Genomic DNA, 26150 nt, shown 5'->3' on the forward strand with positions numbered 1-26150 from the left:
TGTGTATGGAGGGCACTGCATTGCCCGGGTTCTGACCTCAGGCCACTTGCCCCCGCCCTGTGTCACTTTCTCTTCAGTGCCTCTCTCTTTTCCTCTCCCCCTGCTCCGCATCTCTCCTTGGCTTCTGTCTCTCTCCCCTCCCTCCCTCCAGCGCCTCTTAGCCCCAGGTGAACTGAGCTTGTCAGGATGTTCTCAGTGTAACGGCTCGCTCCACATTTACTCCTGATGGGTGACGGCTTGGCCTCTCCGGCCAGCTGCCCTGCTCCCAGACGCACCTGTCCCCGTCCCTCTTCCCCCCCTCCCTCGCTGCCTCGGTCCGTCTGTCTCTCTCAGCCTCAAAATGGCCCCGTCCCTGGGAGTTCTCCCTCTCCATTGCTCCCTTTGTCTTCTGTTGGGAACGCGAATTGCTCCTTCCAGCGCTCATCTCTTCTCGCCTGCTTCCAGCCTTCCCCGGGGTCCCAGGGCCAGGCAGCCTCTCCAGCCCGGCTGCCAGCGGGTGGGTGTGTGCGGACGGCGCTTTCGGCATCGTGCGGGCTCCTTGCTCCCTCTTCCCTGCCTCCTGCAGCCGCGGCGCGGGATCAGCCAATGGCAGCCCCGCGCTCGGGACCTGAGCTGTTTACCCAATCTCAGCCCTCCTCCTCCTCCTCCTCTGAAGATCCTTGTAGCATCCAAGCCTGGAACAGCGAGCGAGGGGGGAGAGCGGAGCGAGGGAAAGAGACAGTTGAACGCAGAGGGAGCAGAGGGAGAGGAGGCAGCCCTGTGGCAGGCGAGGTGTGGCTGGTTAGAGCATCTTGGCCGGAGGGCCTGGACCGGAGCATCTCCTGCCTCCTGCCCTGCCTCTCCTCCGGGCTGTCTCTCCGGGGCGGGTAAGACGCGTTTACCCCGGACCATGCCCCTCCGCCGGCACAGGCTGGGCCACACTGGACATTCACCATAACTGGAGCTCCCCGCACACACACACACCTTCTCCCACTTCCATCCTCCTCACTGCTGCGGCGGCTGCCTCCTCCGCGGGGACCTGCTAGAGTGATGGGCTGCATAGGATCCAGGACTGTAGGTAAGGAGCCGGGGAGGGTGGGGGGAAGTAGGCTCCAGGAAGCTGCTGCTGCTGCTGCTGCTGCTCAGCTCTCTGGCTGCCTTTCCCTTTGCATGTAGCCATCCTTCCGTGGCTGAAGGGGGGTAGACAGGTAAAGGACTTTTCTGCCCCGGTCTCTCTCTCCCTGCCCCCAGTGTCTCAAAGCCATTGGGTGTGAACGGTGCTTTACAGCTCCCTGTTCTTTGCTGGGCACCGTGCTCTTCCTGCTGCAGGGCGAGCCCCCGCGGTGCGGCTCAGGGGATCCCGAGGTGCGGGCATGCTCCTGAGAGGGGGGAGGGCTCTGAGACCTGAATCAGGGGCCAGCCGCACCTTCTCCTAATGGGAGGGTTATTGTTATGATCGGACTATCCATATCACTGCAGTGAGAGCTGCACATCTCCCCCCACCCCGCCTCATCGGAGAATAACAACACCCAGAGAGTCCCTCCCACTGCACAGAGACATACCAAGGAAACCCCCTTCTGTTGTGCACTCACTTCGCAGCCTCTGTGACAAACCCCATCCTGCCAAGGGCCCCCCTCACTAAACGCACGCTTGGGCACATCGCCTCAGAATAACACATCTCACATGACCCGAAGAAAAGCTCTGTGTAGCTCAAACGCTGGTCTCTTTCACCAACAGAAGGGGATCTATTAACAGATACGATCTCACCAACCTTGTCTCTCACACATCCCCTGGGACACTGTCCCCCCATCCACCTCTGCAGCCCACACTCTCACACACCACCCCAAGGATATATGTCACACACACACCTCATCCAGCTCACCAGTACCTCCCACCCTAAAACCTTTCCCAAACTACACAAACCCTGTACAACCCCCTGAGAGCAGAACCAATCACCACCGCTGTGGGAGGCATTGAACCACTTCCCCCCAAAAGCACACCGAGGGAAGACTTTTCAAAAGATGTGTTCCTCTCCCTGTGACGCCTGTGCCTGATCGGAGGATAAGAAACCCAGCTTTCCCCTGCTGCTGAGCACCTCCCCCTCCCTCTACGCATCAAGAGAACACTCCTGGGAACATCTTCTCACTATGTCACCAATGTACCCTCAGAGTAACAAGCATACACCCTTACCTAAAGATTCTACCCCACATCCACCCTTCATCTCCCACCACATCCAGCAAGAAAGTAATGTCCTCTCTAATACCTCACAACATCAGAGAACACCAGACACTTCCTCTAGGATACTTCTTTCCCAGCATGATGGCACCTGGACCCTTTCCCTGTAGCAAGTCAGCCACACTGCCCTCCCTCACACCTCATTCCCCCAGGCTGAGTGAGCACTGTGCCAAGGACATTATTTATCTATCCTGCCATGTTGCCTTATCAGTGTGGTCTCCGAACTAAACGTATCTGATCCCCCCCCCATCACACACCCCCATCAGAAAATAACAAACAACTTCAGTGACACCCACTCCCAGTTGGCTAGAACTGTCTTGAGCTGCTCATCTTTACCCACACCGATTTTTTTTTAAAACATAGGACTAAATTTTTATGACTGGAGGCCTGAATTCTGCATTGCAAAAAGTCTGTGTAACTGGTCACCTACATTTGCAGCTAACAATGTGTGGACATGGTTGTTTAGGTGACTAAATGTCCATCTGTCCACCTGATGATAGTAACTAATTGCAACTTGCATGTGCAAGTGCACCTATACCATAACTTTTAAAAATAGGGTCCATAATATCCCAAGATGTTGTTGGACCTGTTGTAATATATTGGCTTTGTATATGTATAAGGGGCATTGTCCTATAGTTGTTGGGCCCACAATGAAAATAAGAGATCTACTAATAATGTTAGCTGAAGAAATTTGCCTTTAGCTCATATGGTAGAGACCTGTGTTTTGGGAGCTGTAGAACCAGGGTTCTAGTGTGTATGTGTGAGAGAGAGGAGAGAGAGAGAGAGAGAGAGAGATCTGCCTAGTAATTGTGTCTGATGCCTACCACCTGTGCCCACTGTTCCCAGCTCTGGCTCATCAGTGACCATAGCTCTCTGGAGTGCTGGGTCAGGGAGCTAGATACTGCGCAGAGGTGGTGGGAAAAGTGGGGAAGTTTGTCTGGAGGAATTCTGCTGGGAGTGGAGAATCTGTGCTATTCAATCTTATAGGCTCCCATTATGAAGCTTCCTCAGGACTGTGAAGATGGCCTGTGTAGGAAATTAATGCCTTTAAATACCAGGTCAGAGAGGTATAGGCCTCTGAGCTGCAAGACATGGTTGTGATCTTAGCCCCTGACATGATGTGTCACTGAGACACTTTGATTAAAACACTAGAACTATATAAAATGAACATGGCATACATTAAATGGATTAAAAGCTGGCTAACTGATAGGACTCAAATGTGAACAAGGAATCATCAGTGTGTGTGTGTGTTTGTTTCTAGTGAGGTCCCGCTGGGATTAGTTCTTAGTTCTACACTATTTAACATTTTTATCAATGACCTGGAAGAAAACATAAAAAACCGTCACAGAAAAAGTTTGCAGATGATACAAAAATTGGGGAAGAGGTCACTGGCTCACTTGGTACACTGCCTGCAAGCAAACAATATGCATTTTGCTATGGCTAAATGTAAATGTATACACTGAGGAACAAAATATGTAGACCATAATTTCAGGACTCTAATTTGGGAAGCATTGACTCTGAAAATGATTTGTGGGTCCTGGTGGATAATCAGCTGAACATGCACTCTCAGTGCTACTCTATGGTCAAAAGGGCTAATGCAATCCTGGAGTGCATAAACAGGGGAATCTCGAGTAGGAGTAGAGAGGTTATATTTCCTCTGTATTTGGCATTGAAGTGACTGTTGCTGGATAACTGTGTCCAGTTCTGGTGTCCACAATTCAAGAAGAATGTTGATAAATTGTAGAGTGTTCAGAGAAGAGCCACAAAAATGATTAAAGGATTGGACAACATCCCTTCAAGTGACAAACTCAAGGATCTCAATCTATTTAGCTTAGCAAAGAGATGGTTAAGGGGTGAGTTGATTACCATCTATAAGTATGTATATGGGGAATAAATATTTGATAATGGGTCTTCAGTCTAGCACAGAAAGATATAACATTATCCAATGGTTGGAAGTTGAAACTAGAAATATTCAGACTAGAAATACGGTGTACATTTTTAACAGTGAGAGCAATTATCCAGTGGAACAATTTAACAAGAGTTATGGTGAGTTCTCCATCACTTACAATTTTTAAATCAAGAGTGGATATTTGTCTAAAAGACCTGCTCTAGGAATTTTTTCAGGGAAGTTCTATGGCCTGTGTTATACCAGAGGTCAGACTAGATGATCACAATGGTCCCTTCTGGCCTTGGAATCTATGAATCTTGCTGGCCTGTTTCTTGCAGAATTGATTTAATATGGGGTCTACATGTTCCATCACTCAAATCAAGTGGTTGTAGGGCTAGAAGAGGGGGCAATGATACTGTACTGGTTGTATCTCTGAATTTGAATGGTTTTCAACTCAGGACTTTGGATTATGGAAGTTAGTGATAGAAAAGATCTAGTAAATCACATTTAGTCCCTCATACACCACTGCTGGATTTTTTCCTAGGATTGCTCCAGGGCTTTGTCCATTTTTAAGCAATCCAAGTGGTTTCTATCAGATAGGTGTTATGGTAATACAAATAAGAAATAACTAGGAGCCTTAGTGATGGATCAGGAGCCCCATTGTACTAGGTGCTATACAACCCCCAAATTTAAAAAAAAACAAAACAAAACAAAAAAAAACAGTAGTTCCTGTCAGGATTTAAATGGAATTGATTTAAATCATGAGTTGGGAAGACTTGATTTAATCATGGATTTCTACATAAAAGTGCAGTCTTGTTGGTTGTTATAACCTTAATACCTATTCTTCACAACTCAGAGATAGATGTAGGTTTCATTTTTAGAAGGTACACATTATACATTTTTAACTGATTTATTTTGAAAACATTTCAGATTAGTTTTACAGCTATATCAGAAAATGAATGATTGCTTTGTTATTTCATTTACCAAAGGTAATTGAAGCAGATATTTATGAAGTCATTGGGAGGTGAACTATCATTAATATTTGGAGGATTTTCTTGCCATGCTGTCTTAGGAGGAGAACACCATCAGACAGACATTTAAATTGTTTAATTTAACTAAAACAACAACGTTATGTATTCTGGATTTTTTTCTTCAAACATAATATTTTAACAAAACAAGCATATGAATTTTTGAATTTAGTTATATATTCAAGTTTTTTAAAATCAGGTTTGTTTTTGTTAAAAACAAGTTTAACTAAGGTTTCAGAGTTAATGAAATATTTAAAAAACAAAACAAAAATTAAATCAACTATGTCAGCCAGGTCAACATTAGAAACTTAAACTATTGGCTTCTGAAGCTAACTCAGTCATCTTCACCTTCATTTTCCTGATTGTTCATAATCTGGACAAGAAAAACAAGCTTTCCTGCTTTTTCAGGTTCCAAACGATTTCTCAATTTGAATGAATTAATCCAAAGGAAGAAAATATTCTTTCTACACTGGCAGAAGAAGTGAGATCATCACTTCAACAGTCTCTGAAGCCAAATACTTAAGTGACTTCCATCAGTTCACTGGTGTGACTTTCTTTAAAGCATCATCAGCAAACATATATTTCTTGAATGGTACACCACTAGCTCTGAGTTTATTATAGTTGGCATTATGGGGGGATGATTGCTAGATGTCCATGTCATAGCCAACTCCTCTTCTTCAGCAGTTTAAGGTTTGACCCTGGGACTGAGTATTGAGAATATTTGCAAGAAAATGAGCTGGAGATAGTACTTGTCCCATTTGTTTTTGTAATGCTTGTAATTTAACTCTGTCATTGCATATTTCTCTTTTTAAGATCTCTCAGTTCCTTTCAAATTTCAACAGTATCAGCAATAAAACAGCTATTTCCCTGCATTTTGTTCAAGGCTGCAGAAATAGGCTTCAGGGTACTCGGCCTGTGTTCAACATTTCTCTTAAGCCCAATGTTGAGAACTTTGGCTGTGACAGTGCCATCTATTTTTTCCACGATTTTGTTCACAAACTGTCATCAGATTAGGCCAGTTCTTGATATAGTGTTCAAAACAGTCCGCTACTGAGTTCCATCGCACATCTTGTGGGAGAGTTAGCTTGGTACCTCCCACTTTTTTTTTCAGAGCAGCTGGTGCAAAGTCGTTACGGAAGTATTTTGCAGTTTCAACATTAGCCTTTATTTCTGGAATACTGAAGTCTTTAGTTAGGAGGTGCATCAAATGAGCACTGCAACCATATGTTATTAGCTTGGGTCTCTCTTCACTCTCTTCTAAATTTCTTCTCATCTTGGATACATTTGCAGCATTGTCTGTGACCAAGCTGCGTACTAGACATTTGAATTTTTTTTCCACAGTTTGTTATAGCTTTTACTGCTACTTCTTGTAAGTATTCTGCTGTGTGTGCATTTCCTGATGTATCAATTGTTTCTGTAAGGAAGACATTCCCTTCTTCTGTTGTCACAAGCACATACAACAGGATCATTGTGGACTTTGCTCCACACATCAAGACTCAGGTTAACAATTTTATCCTCTAGACCTTTTGCACACTGCTCAATTTCTCTTTCATACACTTTATCCAGCAATTTGCCTGTGACATCTGCTCTGTTGGGTGGACTGTATCCTGGTCTTAATGACATGTTAATGAAGTGTGGGTTCTTAATCATAGGGAAAGGAGAGTTTGTTGCATAAATAAACTGGGCAAATTTTTCATCAATTACCTCTTTTGTAATCTGCTGGTTCTTATCACAAATTTATCTATGGTTGTTTCTGGATGATGGATTTTTTTTTCCTTTTTGATACAGGTGATATATTGTGGCTATGTGACATACATGATGTGACTGAAACACTATCATTGGCAGATAACTCTGCAACAGTTAACTCACGTTACTGAACTCACACTAGCTTTGCTAGGGTGAGAGTGATCACACTGCAAAACAACAAAACTGGAGTTATATGCAGTGTATTTATAGCCATGTTGGTCCCAGGATATGAGAGAGACAAGGTGGGTGAAATAATATATTTTATTAGACCCATTTCTGTTGGTGAGAGACACACGCTTTTGAGCTACACAGAGTTCTTCTGAAGAAGAAGAGCTCTGTGTGACTCAAAAGTTTGTACAGACTGATTTGATTAGCAGCATGGAATGACTGGATTAGCAGAGTGGCTGGATTAGCTACTGATGAATTATATCTCAAGCTGTTGCATTTCTACTGCATCACTAGCTTGAGCATCAGCATCTCTCAAGCTTCAGCTCACCACCATGATAGGCCAACTAGCTTGAGTTAAAAGCACTACTTAACTCAAGCTAGAGATTTTTTTGTGTGGACATGAGTCAAGTTAGGGGTAACACTGAAGTTATCTGTGTTGTTGTAACCCTTCTGCCATTCAGAGTTGGCAGCAACAAGGGCCGGGTTCAGTATCTCAGGGTTCCTTTTCAACAATACAACACAAAACCAGCTAGAGCCCCCACCCAGTGACCTGGAACAATTATATACCACTCCCTGGGCGCCTCAAAGAGGCAATACTTCCCCTCTTGCAAGCACAGAGTCTGAGTGCAGCAAAGAAACTTTTAATAAAAGGAGGGAAGTAACCTGGCATTAATTTGGGAAAATGCCGCAAACAGGGTTCATAAACAAACCATGAGCAAAAGACCTACCCTATCCCACCTAAGTAAGTTGGGCAGTATCCTTTTCCCTCAGGTTCTTAAGTCCAGCAACCAAAAGTCCCTTTAACATGCCCATCCCTTCTCCGCCCCCCACTCACAGTTGTTGTCCTGTATCAGTGCATACCCTGAGTTCAGAAGTACATCTGCAGAGTTCACCTCCCATCCTGGGTGGAGAGAAGGCACCATGCTCGCTCCACTGTCCTGGCATTCACTCACCACTCCTCATCGCCTGCCACCTTGCCGGCCACTTGCCGGGATATCTTCAGGTGCTACCACTTAACACAACTCTCAGTGATCACAGCTCTCAGTGATTTCAGCTGTTAGTGGGGGATCTTCACTGCTGGTGCACACTGGGTAGTTCCTTGCATCAGAGACACTGTCCCAAAGCAGGTCTAATGCTGAGACCTACTTATCAATGATTTCAGCTCTGCGGTGTGTAAGAAGAGACTCTCAATTGAGCCTAAATTAGCCCTTTTATTACAGAGTGGAGAGAGGAAGGGTCAAATAGTGCCTAAAGCCCTTAAGCAGCACCCACCCCTCTCTCTCGTCTCTGGCCTTTGGAACCCATGTCCCCTGCTTAGTGAATGCTGTTTAGTTGAGGGCGAGTCTCTCAATCAGGGACTACCAAGCATAGTTCTGCTGCCTTTGATGCACATACCAAGGATAACAACCCCTTATTACTCCTGCCTCAATAACAAGGAGCCTGGGGATCAACACCAGCCAAAAGTGATCATTTGGGCAAGCAATCCCATCCTGCTGAGCACCTAAGCAGAGTGGGTGTATCCATGCAAACGAGGTCAGCGCCTAAAGTGTTCTTCCACAGCTCATCACTACTTGTCAGGGGAGAGCTCATTCACACCCTGCTTACACTGTTTTCAGCCAGCCAGGATAAGGGCAATTTAATCTAGTGGTTGGAGCAGACATCAGGAACCAAGGACTAGGATCAAAGCTGGAGTCAGCAGTTAGAAGCCAAAGTCAAGGGTCAAACCAGAGGTCAGGAACTGGATACCAGAGCTGAGGGTCAAGCCGGATGCCAGGAACTGGAGCGAGCAGGGTAGCATGCAAGGCGAAGACAATACGGAGGCAAGGCTGGGTGCAAGGCAGGGGCAGCAGAAACAAGGTAACACAGGAGCATGCACGGTGGTGAGCATGAGCATTGAGAATCCAGCAAGCTGCTTCTGCTGGCTTATGAGCCGGCCTGCTGCCCCTGCAGCCAATCAGGTGGCATGGTGAATCAGGCAACCTGCTGCAGGCCAGCTGTCCTGATGAGACTGCTTGGAGATTAGGTCTGCTGCAGGTCCTGATTCCAGACAATACTCTCTAGGCCCTGGGGCCTGGTTTCTAAGGGTAAGCATGGTGAAAGGCACGCAGGAGAGCCGGGGCATGGAAGTGTTCTGTACATTCCCATGAACATTTGTCTGGGGTATACCCATTCCAGTACATTACATATTGTAGTTTCCCTTGGACCCAATGAGAGTCTAGAATCTGCTGAAGCACATGTTCTTCTTGGCTCTCTACCCCAAAGCCAGGTGTCAGCTGGCGGGATAGGTCAACATGCCATTTGTAAGTTGCCCTGGTGACTTCTAATTGCTTCTGAGGTTCTTGGAGTGCCTGCTGGATGTGGGTTGTGAGTTTGGTAGCAGCGGGCATTGATTCAGAGGGGATCTCTGGATGAGCACAAAGATAGAAACCATAATTAGTGAGCAAAGAAGGCAGTCTGCTTGGTGGAGACCTCTATAGCATTGCTGTAAGCAAACTCAGCATGAGGGATCAGGGACAGTCAGTAATATTGATGATAAGTTGAGGAAGCCATGTAGTTCAAGGGCTTGACTGACTTGCTCTGCCTGCCCATTGGTCTTTGGGTGATAGGCCACTGAGGTTAGGGCATTGATATTCAGACGGCATAGAAATTCTCATCAGAAGTAGGAAATAAATTGGGATCCTCAGTCAGACATTATCCTGCAGGCATGCAGTGGAGACGAAAGATGTTGATCACAAACAAGCAGGCTGTCTCCTGAGCAGAGGGAGGAGGCACCTGCAATGGAACAAAATACACTATCTTGGTTAAGTGGTTGATCACCACTAGAAAGTGTGGCTTTGGGAGAGTGGTAATTCCATGATAATGTCCACGGAAATGATGGTCCACAGCTGAGGTGGAGTGGGTAAGGACTGGAGGAGATCCAGTGGGCTTGAACGAATGGGGGTCTTGGTCTGGGTGCAAAGGTCACAGGACTCTACATAGGATGCCACAGAGGCATCCTGATACAGCAGGTCATCAAGTTCCTGTTAAGGTCTGGTCCTGGTTGTGGTCTAGGGCTTGATAGGTTTGGATGGCAAGGTGATTGCTAGGTAACAGAGTGGACGGAGAATAACAGGTCAGAGGCTACAGTGCCAGAAATGACCTTGGAGGGCTTGAGAATCATGGACATTGTCTCCTCACCCAGTTTGTAGTACTCATCCTTTTGTGACAATGCATCCGCCTTCCCATTCCTTGTCCCCAGCTTGTAGGTGACCACAAACTTGAATCACATCAAGTGGAGGGACCAGGGTGCCTGTTGCTCGTTCAGGTGCCTGGCTGTTTTAGGGACTGCAAGTTTGCATGATCCATCAGAACTTGGACCAGGAACCTAGCACCATCTAGAAGATGCCAGTCCTTGAGGTAAGATGATAAATGCAAGAAATTCAAGGGTGTCCCAGTCAAACTCTCATTTCTCCAGCTTATCTTGGAATATATCATTCATAAAGTGTTGAAACGTTACTGAAGCACTGCATAGGCCAAATAGGAAGACTAGATATTCATAGTGGCTGTATTGAGCATTAAAGGTGGTCTTCCACTCATCTCTCGTCATGCATGCACACCAGATTATAGGCACCAAACATTTCTATCTTCATCAAAATACTGGCCACACATAGCCAATTTAAGATCTTGTTGATAAATGAGAGCAGGGTCCAGTTTCATATGGTCACCTTGCTCAGGGCCCAGTGGTCAAAACACTCCTGCAAAGAGCTGTCCAAAAAGACTGGAGAACCCACTGGGGACGTGGATGGGCAGATGAAACTCTTCCGAGCTTTCTTCTGCAAGTTTGGGTTCAGAGAGAGCATATGTCTACTAAATGGGATCTTGGTTTTGGGCTAGAGATTGATCAGCCATTTGTAAGTCCAATACGGAGGCAGGATGTCTGCCTTCACCTTGTCAAAAACATTGACAGAGTCACAGTATTTGTGGGAGATCTTGGCTGTGGCAGGTGGAGCTTCAGGGGCACTAAGGGTCCCGGTGGTTTTGCTGCCTGAGGATCAGGGTCTTCCAGCACATGACATGAACCACAGAATATACCAGTCTGGTTCTCAGATCCTGGGAGGCAGGATAGCCAGAAATATCTGGAGTTAATGTGTAGAATACCCTTCCGCCAGTGAATATGGGGGTCATGGGTGGTAAGCCAGAGTATACCTAGGGTGATGGAGCGTAAGGGCCTGGATTAATCCAAATTGTAGGATTTCCTAGTGCCCCAGGAGGGTGATAACCATTACTGGCAAGGTCTGATGGGTTACTGGTCCCAAGGAGAGAAGAGATCCAGCAACAGTCTCAACCAGATCTGGATAGTCCTTGCATATGGTGGGAACTGTGTGGGTCTTAACGAAGTTCAAGACCATAAAGTTACCTGAGGGCCCCCGAGCCAACTAGGACCTCTAAGTGAATCCTGGAGCTTACTGGTAGTAAAATCAATAGAAGTATTTGGATCTGCATCGGAAACTGGATTGGAGGTCCTGAAGTGTAATTATGGCCCCATGGGTGCTGGGAATTATCAGAGCGGGGAGAAGACCATCTCTGTCTGGACCCACTCTTCCTGGCTGGGGATCTGCATTTCCCAAGCCCTGGTTCCATCTGAGTCTTCACTGGATATGTCAAGTCAAGATGGCCGGGTTCTCCACAGTATAAGCACCAATGCCAGACATTAGGCTTGTGCTTCTCGGAGTCAGGTGCGGTCAAACCTGGTTAGCTTTCAAGAACTCTGGTGCCAGGGAAGCTCTGCGTGCTTGGGGTGTCATGGGTGGGGTGAATGGCAGCCTCTGGAAAATTGAGGTACACTCACGCCGCAGCTCTGTGAGGCGATCATCGATTCTGATGCACAAGTCAAACAGATTATTCAAATTGGATGGAGGCTCCATCCACATAAGCTCGTCCTTGATATCCTTGTTTAACCCCAGATGGAAGTGGTGGCTCTACGCTGACTCATTCCAAACACTGCCAGAAGCCAAATGATGACATTCAGCAGCGTACTTGGCAATGAGCCGGCATCCCTGACATAAGGCCTGAAGGGTTGACTCAGTGGTCCGCACCTGGTTGCAGTCATCCACGATAAGGGACATGGTTTGAATGAATTCCTCTAATTGTCACAAGAGGGGGACTGGACTGTTCCAGAAAGTGGGAAGCCCAGGCAAGGACTCCCAGTCAACCACATGGGCCCGGTCCCTGGGGAATGATCGGGAGTGTAGGAGGAACAGGAGCCAACACTGGTTCAGGAACCCACGAAACTTGTCCCAATCTCTGTCAAATTTGTCAGGCAGCAGAACCTTTGGCTCCAGGGAGGGTGGAGTAGGAGGAGCCAGCAGAGCAACCTGCTTCTGTAGGGCAGCATTCTCTGATTGCAGGGCAATCACTTGTACCTGAAAGTTCTGGACAGTGTCCACCAGTTCCACTAGGACCTAATAGGGTTCATGCTTGCGCTGAGGATCCCTGGCCCTAATTTTAGGGGCTGCTCAATCTGTCATCCAACTGGTATGAGAGTGACCTAGCCTAGTGGTTAGAGTGGGCATCAGAAACCAGGGACTAGAGTCAGACCTGGAGTCAGTAGTCAGAAGCTGGAGCCAACGGTCAAGCTGGAGTCTGTAATCAGGAGCCAAAGACAACACGGAGGGCAGGAACTGGAGCGAGCAGGGCAGCACCATAAGGAGGGGTGCAAGGCAGGGGCAGCAGGAACAAGTTAATCCAGGAGCAGGCACAGTGGTGGGCATGAGCACAGAGTAGCCAAGGAGCTGCTGCAACTGCTGGCTGAAGAGCCGGCCTGCTGGCCCCTGCAGCTAATCAGGTTGCATGACCAATCAAGCAGCCTGCTGCAGGCCAGTTGTACTCATGAGACTGCCTGGAGACTAGTTCTGCTGCAGGCCCAGATTCCAGACAGCTGTGAAGACATTTCCTGAGACTGCTGGACAAAGACAGACCCTGTGTGTCTCTGCGTTTGTCCAGCTCCCAGATTGACTAACACGTTTGTGCTGGCTAGTGTCACTTCACACAGTCTCCTTAAATCCTGGTTTGGATTGAAACAGAATAGACTGCTGATGACACTAGAGCATCATCTCCATGTCTCCAACCGTCACTCTGATTTCTATGGTGCCTCCATGCTGAAATTTGCAGCAAACTTAAATTTTCCACAGCAACCTGAACTGGTTGGAAAAATATTCCCAAAAAATTAAAACAAAGGAAATTTTCAATACAGAAGAAAAACCCAGGAAAACACAGGTGCTATAGAAACTGATGTTCGTGGCTTAGTATGTAAGTCTCTTCTATCAGTGAGAGGCAGTACTGACCCAGTGCCCCAGCATGGTGGGACAAGGTGGTGAGCTGCTGGAAGGACCACTTTTTGTATGAAATGTAAAACTGAGGTTCTGACAACTTGGGCCATTATTAAATTGGCATTTTGTTGTAAGAGTAGGATGATAACCCCAGAGTCATGGCTAAATTCTAATTTAAGTAACTACATTTCACCTGCTTAAAATTTTCCCAGCAGCTTTAATTGCATATGGTATTAATCACTTTCTGTCCAAAAGTATGTATGGTGTCCTGTTAAATGGCTGTTTTCTTCCACCCCAGAGATGACTGTGTTTCAAAGATAGAGAAAGTGAGCCCTACATATTGTGACAAAGTTCCTCCTCTATCTTGGTGGGTCCTGCACTTATTGGCAGATTTTCTTGCCTCAGAGATTCACCATGTGGGTTGGGGAACAGCCCAGAGACCTTCACCTCTGGAAGAACCCACAGTCCAGGTCAATTGGGAGGTTTGTGGGGAACCCGGGCCCACCCTCTACTCCGGGTTCCCGCCCAGGGCCCTGTGGACTGCAGCTGTCTATAGTGCCTTCTGTAACAGCTGCATGACAGCTACAACTCCCTGGGCTACTTCCCCATGGCCTCCTCCAAACACCTTCCTTATTCTCACCACAGGACCTTCCTCCTGGTGTCTGATAACGCTTGTGCTCCTCGGTCCTCCAGCAGCACACCTTCACCCTCTCAGCTCCTTGCACCTCTTGCTCCCAGCTCCTCACACTCACACCACAAACTGAAGTGAGCTCCTTTTAAAACCCAGGTGCCCTGATTAGCCTGCCTTAATTGATTCTAGCAGTTTCTTCTTAATTGGCTCCAGGTGTCCTAATTAGCCTGCCTGCCTTAACTGGTTCTAGCAGGTTCCTGATTACTCTAGTGCAGCCCTTTCTCTGGTCACTTAGGGAACAGAAAACTGCTCATCCAGCGACCAGTATATTTGCCCTCTACCAGACTCCTGTACCCCACTGGTCTGGGTCTGTCACAATATAGAGTCTCCATTCCAGTGCTCTGGGAATCCTTTAGGCTGAAAAGGTGTTATAGAAATGTGAAATATTATAATGTTAGATCTGTTTGCTTTTGACACAGCTTACCATGATGTGGAGTGTATGAAATGATATCTTCATCAAAGATCATCTCCACTTCTGGCACAAATGGGCCACTTAGGGTGCGATTCCACTTCTATTGTAATCATTATTATTGTTTATTATTTGTATTGCAGCCCTAGTCAGGAAAGTAGACACCATTGTTCTAGGCCCTGTATATACATCATACAGATAGACCCTGTACTTATGATCTTAGCATATAACAAACCAACAAAGGGAGGAGACAGATAACAGTGGGAACGGTCATATTCAATATAGTAAGCAGTGGTCATTAGCCCACTAACTGTCTGGCCATTGTCAAGAGTTTTGTAGACATCACACAGGAGGTGAATTTGAAGGTGAGATTTGAAGGGGGACCATGGACAAAGGAGGCTTTGTGGATGTTTATGGGGCATGCCTCCCATGCATAAGGGGCAGAATGGGAGAACGTACAAAGGGGCCTGATAGAAAACTGGCATTATTGGGAGGGTGGAGGTGGGAGTCAATGCCTCAATAATATATTAGAGTTATGTGGGACTAAACCATGAAGGGCCTTAAAGGGAAAGTCAAATTGTGTCTGATACAGGGGAAAGGTAGGATCAGTGGTGGGATGCAAACAAAGATGATCTTAGCAGCAGTGTTTTGGATAGACTTGAGGGGTGAATTTGTTGAAGGCAAAAAGGAGAAAGTTGCAGTAGTCAAGATGGAAGATGATGGGGGCCCGAACTGGAGTTTATCTGTGTGGACTGAAAGAAAAGGTCAGATATTAGTGATGTTGTGTAGAAAGTAGTGGCAATATTTAGACACAGCCTGGATGACTGGTCTAGTCTACAGAGAGGGCTGAGTCAAAGGTAACACCTAGATTGTGGCCTGAATGTCTGGGAAGGAGGTGGTATTGGGGAGGCAGGATGGCTTCTGGGGAAAGATTAAATGGCAAAACTCCTACTAATTTAAGTGGAGAAGGATGTTGTAGTTGTAGTCTCATCAAAGGGTATGTCTACACTCCAGCTGGGATGGTGCCTCTCAGCACAAATGAACAGAAACATGTTAGCTCTGCTCAAGCTAACACACTAAAAATAGCAGTTTGGGCACTCTGGCCCAGGGATGGCTTGGACTAGCTGCCCGAATTTAAGACCGCCTGATTCTGTAGGTACACATTCAAGCGATTAGCCCGAGCCACTGCGGGGACAGCATGAGGATTAGCTCACTGCTGCTGTCTATGCTGAGCCTGTGGCCAATGGAGGACTTTAGTGTCTCGAACTGTAACCCTGGCACCTTTCATCCACATCAGATTAAAAGATTAAATTAAAAAAGTAATTGTATCCACTAGACATGTTTTGCTTTCCAATAAAGTGTGTGTCTGCACTCTGCTCTTGGGCCCTGACTGTGTTTATCCTCTCTTAGCGATAGCACATCAAATGTGCTCAGTTTTACAGCTGGTTGGAAGAATTTATTTTGGAGAAGTGTTATAGCCAGTGTTATGCAGCAAAGGTGGCAGAAGCTCGCTTTGAATGGGGAGCGGGTGGAGTCAGGGCAGCAGAGTTGAGGTGAGCAATCAGGATCTCAGAGATAGGAGAGGGAGCAGGGTGGGTGCTCTGCAAGGGGAGTGATGGGAGCTAGTGAGACCTGGCAGCAGGGAGTGTGTTTCTTACCTGCTCCTCAGCTAGGGTTGCCAACTTTCTAATTCCAGAAAACCGAACACCCTTGCCCTGCCCACTGCCCCACCCCTTCCCAAGGCCCTGCCTCCATTCACTCCATTCTCCTCTCCCTCCATCTCTTGCTCTCCCCGTCCTCTCTCACATACTCATTTTCACTGCAAGGCCCTAACAGGCATATTTATAGTTTTGACAGATGTACTATGCTAAGTTCAGGTTTTATTTGTTACAAGACGCTAGAGCTGTCAGAAAAATAGTTTAAAAGGGTAATTTAAAAACAAATTAATTTCACAAAGGTTTTCATGATTCTTTCCCTCCCCTCTTCCCATTTTTTGTGACCAGCTCCATCTTTTTTGTTCACTAAAGTTATTGTAATTTTATGTGTGGAATTAGGACCACACATTATCACAGCTACAATGGGTCCATTAAAGGCCCACTCCTGAGCCCAAATACAAATCCATAGAGCACAACCACAGAAATGCATACCTGTCCAGATACCTATATAAATAAATCTGTAGAAACTGACTCCCACACCTACATGCAGATACACATGTGTATTCATGTGTACACATCTAGCATGCACTAACACATATACTTCCACATTATTTAATATTCAATTGTTGTTTAGTGTTTAGAGACCCCAACTAAGATCAGGGCTCCAGGTTGGTAAGTGCTGGACATACACATAAAAAGAGAGAGTCTGCAACAAAGAGTTCATAATGTAGCTAAACAAAGGTGGGGAGAAATGTACGATACATTGTCTCTTCTTCACTTACTAGTCAACAACATTCACTTTTTAAGAAATAATACATTTCTTTTAGAGTTCCCGTCTCTTTTAAAAACTTGTTATGAAATAAATACACACATATTTTATGCCATCAATTTTTTTGTGCGCAAGCCAGCAAAACAAATAGAAGTCAAAGAGTTAGACTGCAAATTTTATTCACACAGGTATACACACATGCGGCAATACACACACCTCCCTACACAAAGACACACAGTCTCTTACACACATACAATGCATGCATGCACACACTTGCCTACACAGAGACACTTTTTCATACACTTTTCCAGGTCCTGCCTAAATCACCCAGCTGGAAAGGGAGGAGGGTGGGCTGGAGGGGAAAAGATGGGTGGGGTTGGGGGGGGAGGAGAGAGGATGGGGAGGGAAAGAGGCCAAGGATGAGAGCAGGGTGGGGGTGAGAGGGGGCAGTGAAGGAGAGAAAAGGGGGTGTGGGGGGTATGTGGAGTGGATGGGGAGGCAGAAGGCTACAGGTGTTTGAGGATGTGGGGGGCACAGGGGTGTATAGGGACATAATGGGAGTGCAGCAGTGTATGGAAGTGAATGGGGTGCAGGGCTGCGGGCGGTGAGGGACATGGGGGTGGTGGCTCTGGGAGGTGGAGAGGATGGGTGGGAGACCGCTGTAAGGGGTACAGGGCTGGGATGGGAAGGTGTGGGGTCAGGACAGGATGGGACAGGAAGGGATGCAGTGAGGGGGATGGAGGCCGAGGGGGGGACAGGGAGGGATGCAGTGAGGGGGATGGGGGTTCAGCCCCATTCCCAGCACTCGGAGATGGGGATACACATACCTCGAACTCCTGGGTGCTGGCAATGGGGTGACAGACAGACCGCAGTTCGCCACAGGGCACGCGCCACAGCTCAAGCCCAGCCACATGAAGAGTATGAGGAGAAGAGGGCCAGGCAGCAGCGGGAGAGGCGTGCACCATGCAACCCTCAACAGCTGCCTGCTGAACACTTGCGAGTCTCGCTCATGCTGTGCGGTGCAGTGCCGCCGCAAACCAGACAGTCAATGGCCCAGTCAGCAGTGCTGACCAGAGCTGCCAGGATCCCATTTTGACAGGGTGTTCTGGTTCAAAACCAGACACCCGGTCACTCTATCCTCAGCCAGATCCTGAGCACTGCAGTGGCCTCTCCAGCCCCTGTGGATCCCACTCTTGCCTCCACTTCCTCCTCTGGCCCCTCCTCACAAATGCACAGTTTACACAGAATGATGTGCTGGGGACAAATACCTAGATCAGCCCCCCCCACAATATTTCCATTGCATGGGAGCTAGCCCCCACTGCTCCCAGTTCCACTGCCCCTGTTATACAGGAGATCAGGCTAAATGATCTAACGGTCCCTTCTGGCCTTAGAATCTATTAACAGAATCTAGAATCTGTGAACAGAAAATGGTAAATGTTGTTGGAATGGAAATGTATTGTTACTGTTAATTAATTATATTTTCCAATTGAGTTTACACAGATATACTCTCTAACCACCAGCCCAACAGACTCAGCCTGGGCTCTGAGTGGCAAGCTGGGCTCTTTCCTCCTCCCACATCATCACGGGTAAACAAGGTTATGCAGGCCAAATTAGGCCTGTGTTGACTCTTATGCAACCTCATTGCCTTCACTTGATGCCTCTGTAGCTCCTGTTCAGTCTCTTTTCTTCTCAGGGGGTTTACACAGGGGTCACTGATTGGCATTTGGTAAACAATTCTGTTGATGAGGCCCAAAATGGAAAAGTACCCAGCTTGCACTCTCAGAGCTGTGCTATCTCTGCAGGGCTAAAATGTAGAAAAGAGCAGTAAAAACTTATTTTTGTCATTAAAGACATGAGTTAGGTCTCTAAATAGACACAGGGGTTGAAATTCATCTCTGTTAGGAAGGTAAGCACAAGTAGGCTGACCAGATAGCAAGTGTCAAAAATCAGGACAGGATGTGGGGGGTAATAGGTGCCTATGTGAGAAAAAGACCCAAAAATCAGGACTGTCTCTATAAAATCAGGACATCTGGTCACCCTAAGCACAAGATGTTTATGTACTACTTCAGTTCCATTAAATCCCTCTTTTGAGGACAATAGTGCCTATGCTGATCCTCTGCAGAGGAGTGAATTACTACCAGGGAACAAACCTTTGGAGTCAAAAGGTGACATTTTTACACTCACAGGATTATAAGTGAATAGATAATGTCATTCAATCAATTTTATTTTATATATGTTTGAAATATCCAGGGCCCAAAACTAACCAAAGATTATAACATATGGGACCAAACCCCAGTAAACCTGCACCTGAAGATCTGCAAATAAATGCTATGGACCTGATATTTGATCAGGAATATTACTACTGAAATAAATGCAGTTCTACCAATATAAGTGAGAGGAAAATCAGGCCCATTTTTAATACACGAATGTTTCCAACAATGGCTGAAATGTAGCCCTGAGATGATTGTCTCCACTAGTTACTCTTCAAAAGAGAATATTCTTTTTCTGGTACCATTGCAGCCAAAGCAACATACATTTCCTCAGTCACTGAAAGAGTATCTTATCTTATACATTTAACTTTTTTCTATTCATGAATCACTCAAAGACTGATCTGAACTTCCACAACTGTATTTATTGTTTGCCTAATAGTTTATGAGGAGAAATGTGGGAGAACTCACATGACTGGAGTACTATCATGGATGGATATAAACTGTTCAGGAAGGACAGGCAGGGCAGAAAAGGTGGGGGAGTTGCGTTGTATGTAAGAGAGGAGTATGACTGCTCAGAGCTCCAGTATGAAACTGCAGAAAAACCTGAGAGTCTCTGGATAAAGTTGAGAAGTGTGAGCAACAAGGGTGATGTCGTGGTTGGAATCTGCTATAGACCACCAGACCAGGGGGATGAGGTGGACGAGGCTTTCTTCTGGCAACTAGCAGAAGTTGCTAGATCGCAGGCCCTGGTTCTCATGGGAGACTTTAATCACCCTGATATCTGCTGGGAGAGCAATACAGCGGTGCACAGGCAATCCAGGAAGTTTTTGGAAAGTGTAGGGGACAATTTCCTGGTGCAAGTGCTGGAGGAACCAACTAGGGGCAGAGCTTTTCTTGACCTGCTGCTCACAAACAGGGAAGAATTAGTAGGGGAAGCAAAAGTGGATGGGAATCTGGGAGGCAGTGACCATGAGATGGTCGAGTTCAGGATCCTGACACAAGGAAGAAAGGAGAGCAGCAGAATACGGACCCTGGACTTCAGAAAAGCAGACTTTGACTCCCTCAGGGAACAGATGGGCAGGATCCCTTGGGAGAACAACATGAAGGGCAAAGGGGTCCAGGAGAGCTGGCTGTATTTTAAAGAATCCTTATTGCGGTTGCAGGAACAAACCATCCCGATGTGTAGAAAGAATAGTAAATATGGCAGGCGACCAGCTTGGCTAAACAGTGAAATCCTTGCAGATCTTAAACGCAGAAAAGAAGCTTACAAGAAGTGGAAGATTGGACAAATGACCAGGGAGGAGTATAAAAATATTGCTCAGGCATGCAGGAGTGAAATCAGGAAGGCCAAATCACACTTGGAGTTGCAGTTAGCAAGAGATGTTAAGAGTAACAAGAAGGGTTTCTTCAGGTATGTTAGCAACAAGAAGAAAATCAAGGAAAGTGTGGGCCCCTTACTGAATGAGGGAGGCAACCTAGTGACCGAGGATGTGGAAAAAGCTAATGTACTCAATGATTTTTTTGTCTCTGTCTTCACGAACAAGATCAGCTCCCAGATTGCTGCACTGGGCAGCACAATATGGGGAGAAGGTGACCAGCCCTCTGTGGAGAAAGAAGTGGTTCGGGACTATTTAGAAAAACTGGACGTGCACAAGTCCATGGGGCCGGATGCGCTGCATCCGAGGGTGCTAAAGGAGTTGGCGGATGAGATTGCAGAGCCATTGGCCATTATTTTTGAAAACTCATGGCGATCGGGGGAGGTCCCAGATGACTGGAAAAAGGCTAATGTAGTGCCCATCTTTAAAAAAGGGAAGAAGGAGGATCCGGGGAACCTAAGGCCAGTCAGCCTCACCTCAGTCCCTGGAAAAATCATGGAGCAGGTCCTCAAGGAATCAATTATGAAACACTTAGAGGAGAGGAAAGTGATCAGGAACAGTCAGCATGGATTCACCAAGGGCAAGTCGTGCCTGACTAACCTAATTGCCTTCTAGGATGAGATAACTGGCTCTGGGGATGAGGGGAAAGCAGTGGATGTGTTATTCCTTGACTTTAGCAAAGCTTTTGATACGGTCTCCCACAGTATTCTTGCCACCAAGTTAAAGAAGTATGGGCTGGATGAATGGACTTTAAGGTGGATAGAAAGCTGGCTAGATCGACGGGCTCAACGGGTAGTGATCAATGGCTCCATGTCTAGTTGGCAGCCGGTTTCAAGCGGAGTGCCCCAAGGGTCGGTCCTGAGGCCGGTTTTGTTTAATTTCTTTATTAATGATCTGGAAGATGGTGTGGACTGCACTCTCATCAAGTTTGCAGATGACACTAAACTAGGAGGCGTGGTTGATACACTAGAGGGTAGGAATCGGATACAGAGGGACCTAGACAAATTAGAGGATTGGGCCAAAAAAAACCTGATGAGGTTCAACAAGGACAAGTGCAGAGTCCTGCACTTAGGACGGAAGAATCCCATGCACTGCTACAGACTAGGGACCAAATGGCTAGGTAGCAGTTCTGCAGAAAAGGACCTAGGGGTCACAGTGGACGAGAAGCTGGGTATGAGTCAACAGTGTGTTCTTGTTGCCAAGAAGGCTAACGGCATTTTGGGCTGTATAAGTAGGGGCATTGCCAGCAGATCAAGGAATGTGATAGTTCCCCTTTATTCGACATTGGTGAGGCCTCATCTGGAATACTGTGTCCAGTTTTGGGCCCCACACTACAAGAAGGATGTGGAAAAATTGGAAAGAGTCCAGCGGAGGGCAACAAAAATGATTAGGGGTCTGGAGCACATGACTTATGAGGAGAGGCTGAGGGAACTGGGATTGTTTAGTCTCCAGAAGAGAAGAATGAGGGGGGATTTGATAGCAGCCTTCAACTACCTGAAGGGGGGTTCCAAAGAGGATGGAGCTCGGCTGTTCTCAGTGGTGGCAGATGACAGAACAAGGAGCAATGGTCTCAAGTTGCAGTGGGGGAGATCCAGGTTGGATATTAGGAAACACTATTTCACTAGGAGGGTGGTGAAGCACTGGAATGCGTTACCTAGGGTGGTGGTGGAGTCTCCTTCCTTGGAGGTTTTTAAGGCCCAGCTTGACAAAGCCCTGGCTGGGATGATTTAGTTGGGAATTGGTCCTGCTTTGAGCAGGGGGTTGGACTAGATGACCTCTTGAGGTCCCTTCCAACCCTGATATTCTATGATTCTATGATTCTATGAAATGAATGAATTTCATTATTCAGGGGGTGTGATTGGTCAGCTAAGTTACGTTATAGTGTTTTTGCTCCCTGATGGGATAATGGACACTTTAGAAACAGGAGATTATTTGTAAAAAATTAATAAAAGGAAAAGGGAAACAAGTGTTTGTGATGCCCAACCTCCATTTTTATTTTGTTTTATGTTTTGCTTTTTTATGGTGTCTGATTTTTTTTTTAAATCTCTTTGATCTTTCCCTTAGAAATACTAGGATAACCACTTTGGCTTTTCCTGATTTGATGGAGGACCAGAGGACTTGAATTGAAGCTTTCCTGTCCTTTACTTGTTGAAGGGATGGTAGTGTTAAATTGTTAACAAAGAGATCTTTTTACCAAACTGTTTGTCAGATATTTGAGTTAAATTTGTGTTAAACAGAAACAGAACCCACCCTTTCCTCCAAAAAAGAGCTTTAAATAAACATTCTGACTAAAATACTTTCCTATCTCAGTTGCTCAGGTTTCCTTTCCTTTCCTGTGATGCTACATCCTACTAGTTTGCCAGTCATCTGTAGGGTCTTCCAGGAGAACATTGGAATTTCTAATGTAAAAAAATGCTGTAAAAAAATCCCAAGAAGACTCTAAAAAGAACAACAGCTACAACAAAAAAACAAATAACCCCAAAAACAAAAAGACAAGCCCTTTCAGCCCTTCCTTATACATTATACAGAAACAAAAAAGGCCATAAACTCAATTTTCTTTTAATTTTCTGGTTGCTCATCATTTTAACAGGGTAATCAACTTCCTCACATTTGGAAAGTGATACCCTCAAATTAGCTGTGTGACCCATTCACCCTTTAAAACGCACTCATCAACTTTATATGTAGTTTGAGCAAGACCTGTGCTCTGGGAGAGGATAGAAGACCAGTTATGGAAGTAGCAATGGGTGATAATGATTAGTAGAGATTGGGATAAAAGTGAGTAAGGAAGGCAGAGAGAGAACATCTGAAGGGGAAAAAAGGTAAAATCAGAAAAGAAAAACATCTTGAAGGAGAAGAATGTTTTAGAAGGAAAAGTTAAATCTCATGCACTTAAAAAATTAACATTGAGGGTGGAAGAGATGAAAGAAAAGATACATGAAAATATAGAAGGAAATGTGAAGACTGAGGGGGGAAGGGAAAGAAGCTAGAAAAACACAACCGTAAGGCAAACACTAATTTCTTTTTATAGAAAATTCGCTTTATCCAACATCATGTGATAAATGCACCTCCCATTTACCTTGGTGCAACCCCATTAAGTTCAATGATTGAGAGCAGAAGTTGGCTCTTTAAGTCTATGATTTAATGCTGTTTTGGCTGTTTCTCACAAAAGCAAATCTGAAACCAGGCCTGACCCTATTTAGATGCAAAAGTTACCATCTCTTCTGCCTTAGCATTAACAGTTTGTTAACACAGATTTTAGGGTTGCCAAGTCTCCAGCGTTGTCCTGGAGTCTCCAGGAATTAAAGATTAATCTTTAATTAACGATTATATCATGTGATGAAACCTCCAGGAATGCGTCCAATCCAAATTGGCAACCCTATTTTTTGCATTTAATTTCTGTGCTTTAAATGTTCACAAACTGATTCTGATTTCCTTCCCATGTGTTCATTTTCCCCAAGTGTTCATTGAATAATTTGGACAGATAATTTTCAGCTTGTGGGTCATTCATGAACTTTTCACTTTGACTATTCACTATTTCTAGTCTGCAATTGGTCACATATTATTGTTTCTGTTCCATCATTGGGTGACTGAAATATTTCATCAGGAGAATGATGAATAATAAATAAGGCACTTTTTAGTGTGAATTTTTTAGATAAATAATTATGTTAAAATGCATGAAGCTTTTAGGATTTCCAAGGATTTTTGCAGATACCTAGCAATCTAACGTTAATATTTTGTACAAATTGTTTGTGAAACAAAATTTTAATTCCTTCTAACTTGTGTAGTTTTTAAGGCAACAAGTTTTAAAGGAGCCTAAAGTAGGTAGGAGCCCAACTGTGATTGAAATTCAATTATTCACGATTATATATATATAAACTGATTTTAATGTGCCATTATCCTTCCCAAGGAAGACGACTCACCATCTTATGATTTATCACTTATGAGTTTTTCTGCATGCAAAGTCATTTTTTTCCTAGTGAGGAAAGTTTGCTTGTTTCCTACATGTCTGGTCTGAAAATGAATTAAGCTCAAACCTAAAAAAAACCTCAATTAAAATTAACCTTTGGACTGAGACAAAACATAGGATGTTTCAGCCTTAGAGGAGCAAGGGGTTGGACTAGATGACCTCCTGAGGTCCCTTCTGTCACGGACTCACAGATCATGCCCACTCTTGGCCCTGTGCGGTCCGTGGGGGGTGCCCCTTTTAGTGAGACAGCCCTTCTCGGGGGTCCACTCTCTCTCGGGGTCAGGCCCCTCCACCTCCTGGATCCGCACCTCTCTGAGTCTTAGCACGTCTGTCTCTGCCGTGGGCCCCCTCAGGGAGTCCACTCGCTCTGGACCCCCGGGGCCTCCACCCCCGAACGGGTTGATGCAACCCTGTTCTCTAGACCGGAGTGACTCTCAGCCAGCATGAAACAGGAGGGTTTATTGAGAGTTGAACACAGCACAGGAAACTCTCTGACCCTCAGGTCTGGCCTCCCTCAGCACAGCACATCCCAGTCTCCCTGCATCCAGGTGGGCTCTGCCTGCTTCCCCTCTCCAGCCCAGAGCTCCCCTGCTCGCAGCTGGGCATCTGAGATCACCGGCCCCAGGCCCCGCCTCTGCCCATTGTCTTCTCTCCAGGTAAACAGGGTCGTAAACCGGGGCCTCCTTTCCTGCTTCTGTCCTCTGGCTGGAACCGGCTGGTTAGGTCACTGGGTCCTCACTCTGCAGCCCATTGTCCTCCCACTGGCCAGAACTGGCTGTGTCTCCTCAGCTGGGCCTCTGAGTCACCAGGTCGCCAGGTCACCGGTCGCTGGGGTATCCATCCTCCCGGCCATCGGCTGGGTCCCCACGTCCTCTCTCCGGTCCTCTGCAAAACACACTCCCTCTCCCCTCACCTCGTTAAACCAGTAACACCCAGGGAAACTGAGTCCCACCCCCTCTGCATGCAAACCATTGAAACTCCACAGAAAACAAGAAAAACCCCCACTTCGTCACACCTTCCAACCCTAATATTCTATAATTTGAAGCCATCATGATGAAATGAGAGCAGAGACTTTACCTAGATTGATTGCACTCTTTCCCATTCACAGCTGCTGCCATCACAGGACCAGATTGTTCATGGCCATTGTATGAATGGAGGAAGGTCCATGGAGTCTTTCCCTCTTTTGCCCCTTATGCAGGTGCCATGCATGTTTGCAGTTATTGCACTCTCTTGAGTTCAGCAACTGCTCCTGATATTGCCCCCAGTGGAGAAAACAAGGCAACCACTGAAAAGGAGCATACCATTGCATCCAAAGAACTTTACAACAGGCATGTTTCCCCTGTGCTACACAACTGACCTCTGAGAGACATTGTGCCTCCTAGAGTTTCCTTTGAGCGTGGTTGAGTCTGTACCACCTTCAAAGAGAGCCAGAGCCTAATAGCAGTATTGTCAAATAAAGCATAAGTTAGGCTCCCAAGTGGCTTAAAAAATCATGAGGTTTAATAAATAAGAAATTTATTCTGATTCTTCGGGTGTTTGAGCCTTTCGGGTTCACATTTTCAAGCCCTTCTCTGCAACTATGAGAAAGGAAAACTTTTTTTTAAATGAAAGCTGAAATTTTTGTGTGTTCTCAGGGCTCCAGGAGCTAAAGCTTTAAGGAAAACACCAAATTCATGAGACTTAAAATATTTGATATAATTGGCATAGCTGAAACTGCTGGG

The 26150-nt window shown here is 46.0% G+C and overlaps 1 protein-coding gene across 2 annotated transcripts in view; it reads left to right on the forward strand.

Annotated features, from left to right (window-relative positions):
• Positions 1-336: 336 nt before the first annotated feature.
• The window catches only part of FAM131B (family with sequence similarity 131 member B), a 61501-nt gene continuing 35687 nt past the window's right edge, over positions 337-26150 (forward strand). For both annotated transcript variants that reach the window (XM_034786724.1, XM_034786730.1), the window contains exon 1: positions 337-1057. In XM_034786724.1, the coding sequence (XP_034642615.1) occupies positions 1030-1057 (28 nt within the window). In that variant the 5' untranslated portion in view covers positions 337-1029. The remainder of the gene's footprint in view (positions 1058-26150) is intronic.

This window comes from Trachemys scripta, chromosome 1 (assembly GCF_013100865.1).
Source record: "Trachemys scripta elegans isolate TJP31775 chromosome 1, CAS_Tse_1.0, whole genome shotgun sequence".
NCBI lineage: Eukaryota > Metazoa > Chordata > Testudines > Emydidae > Trachemys > Trachemys scripta.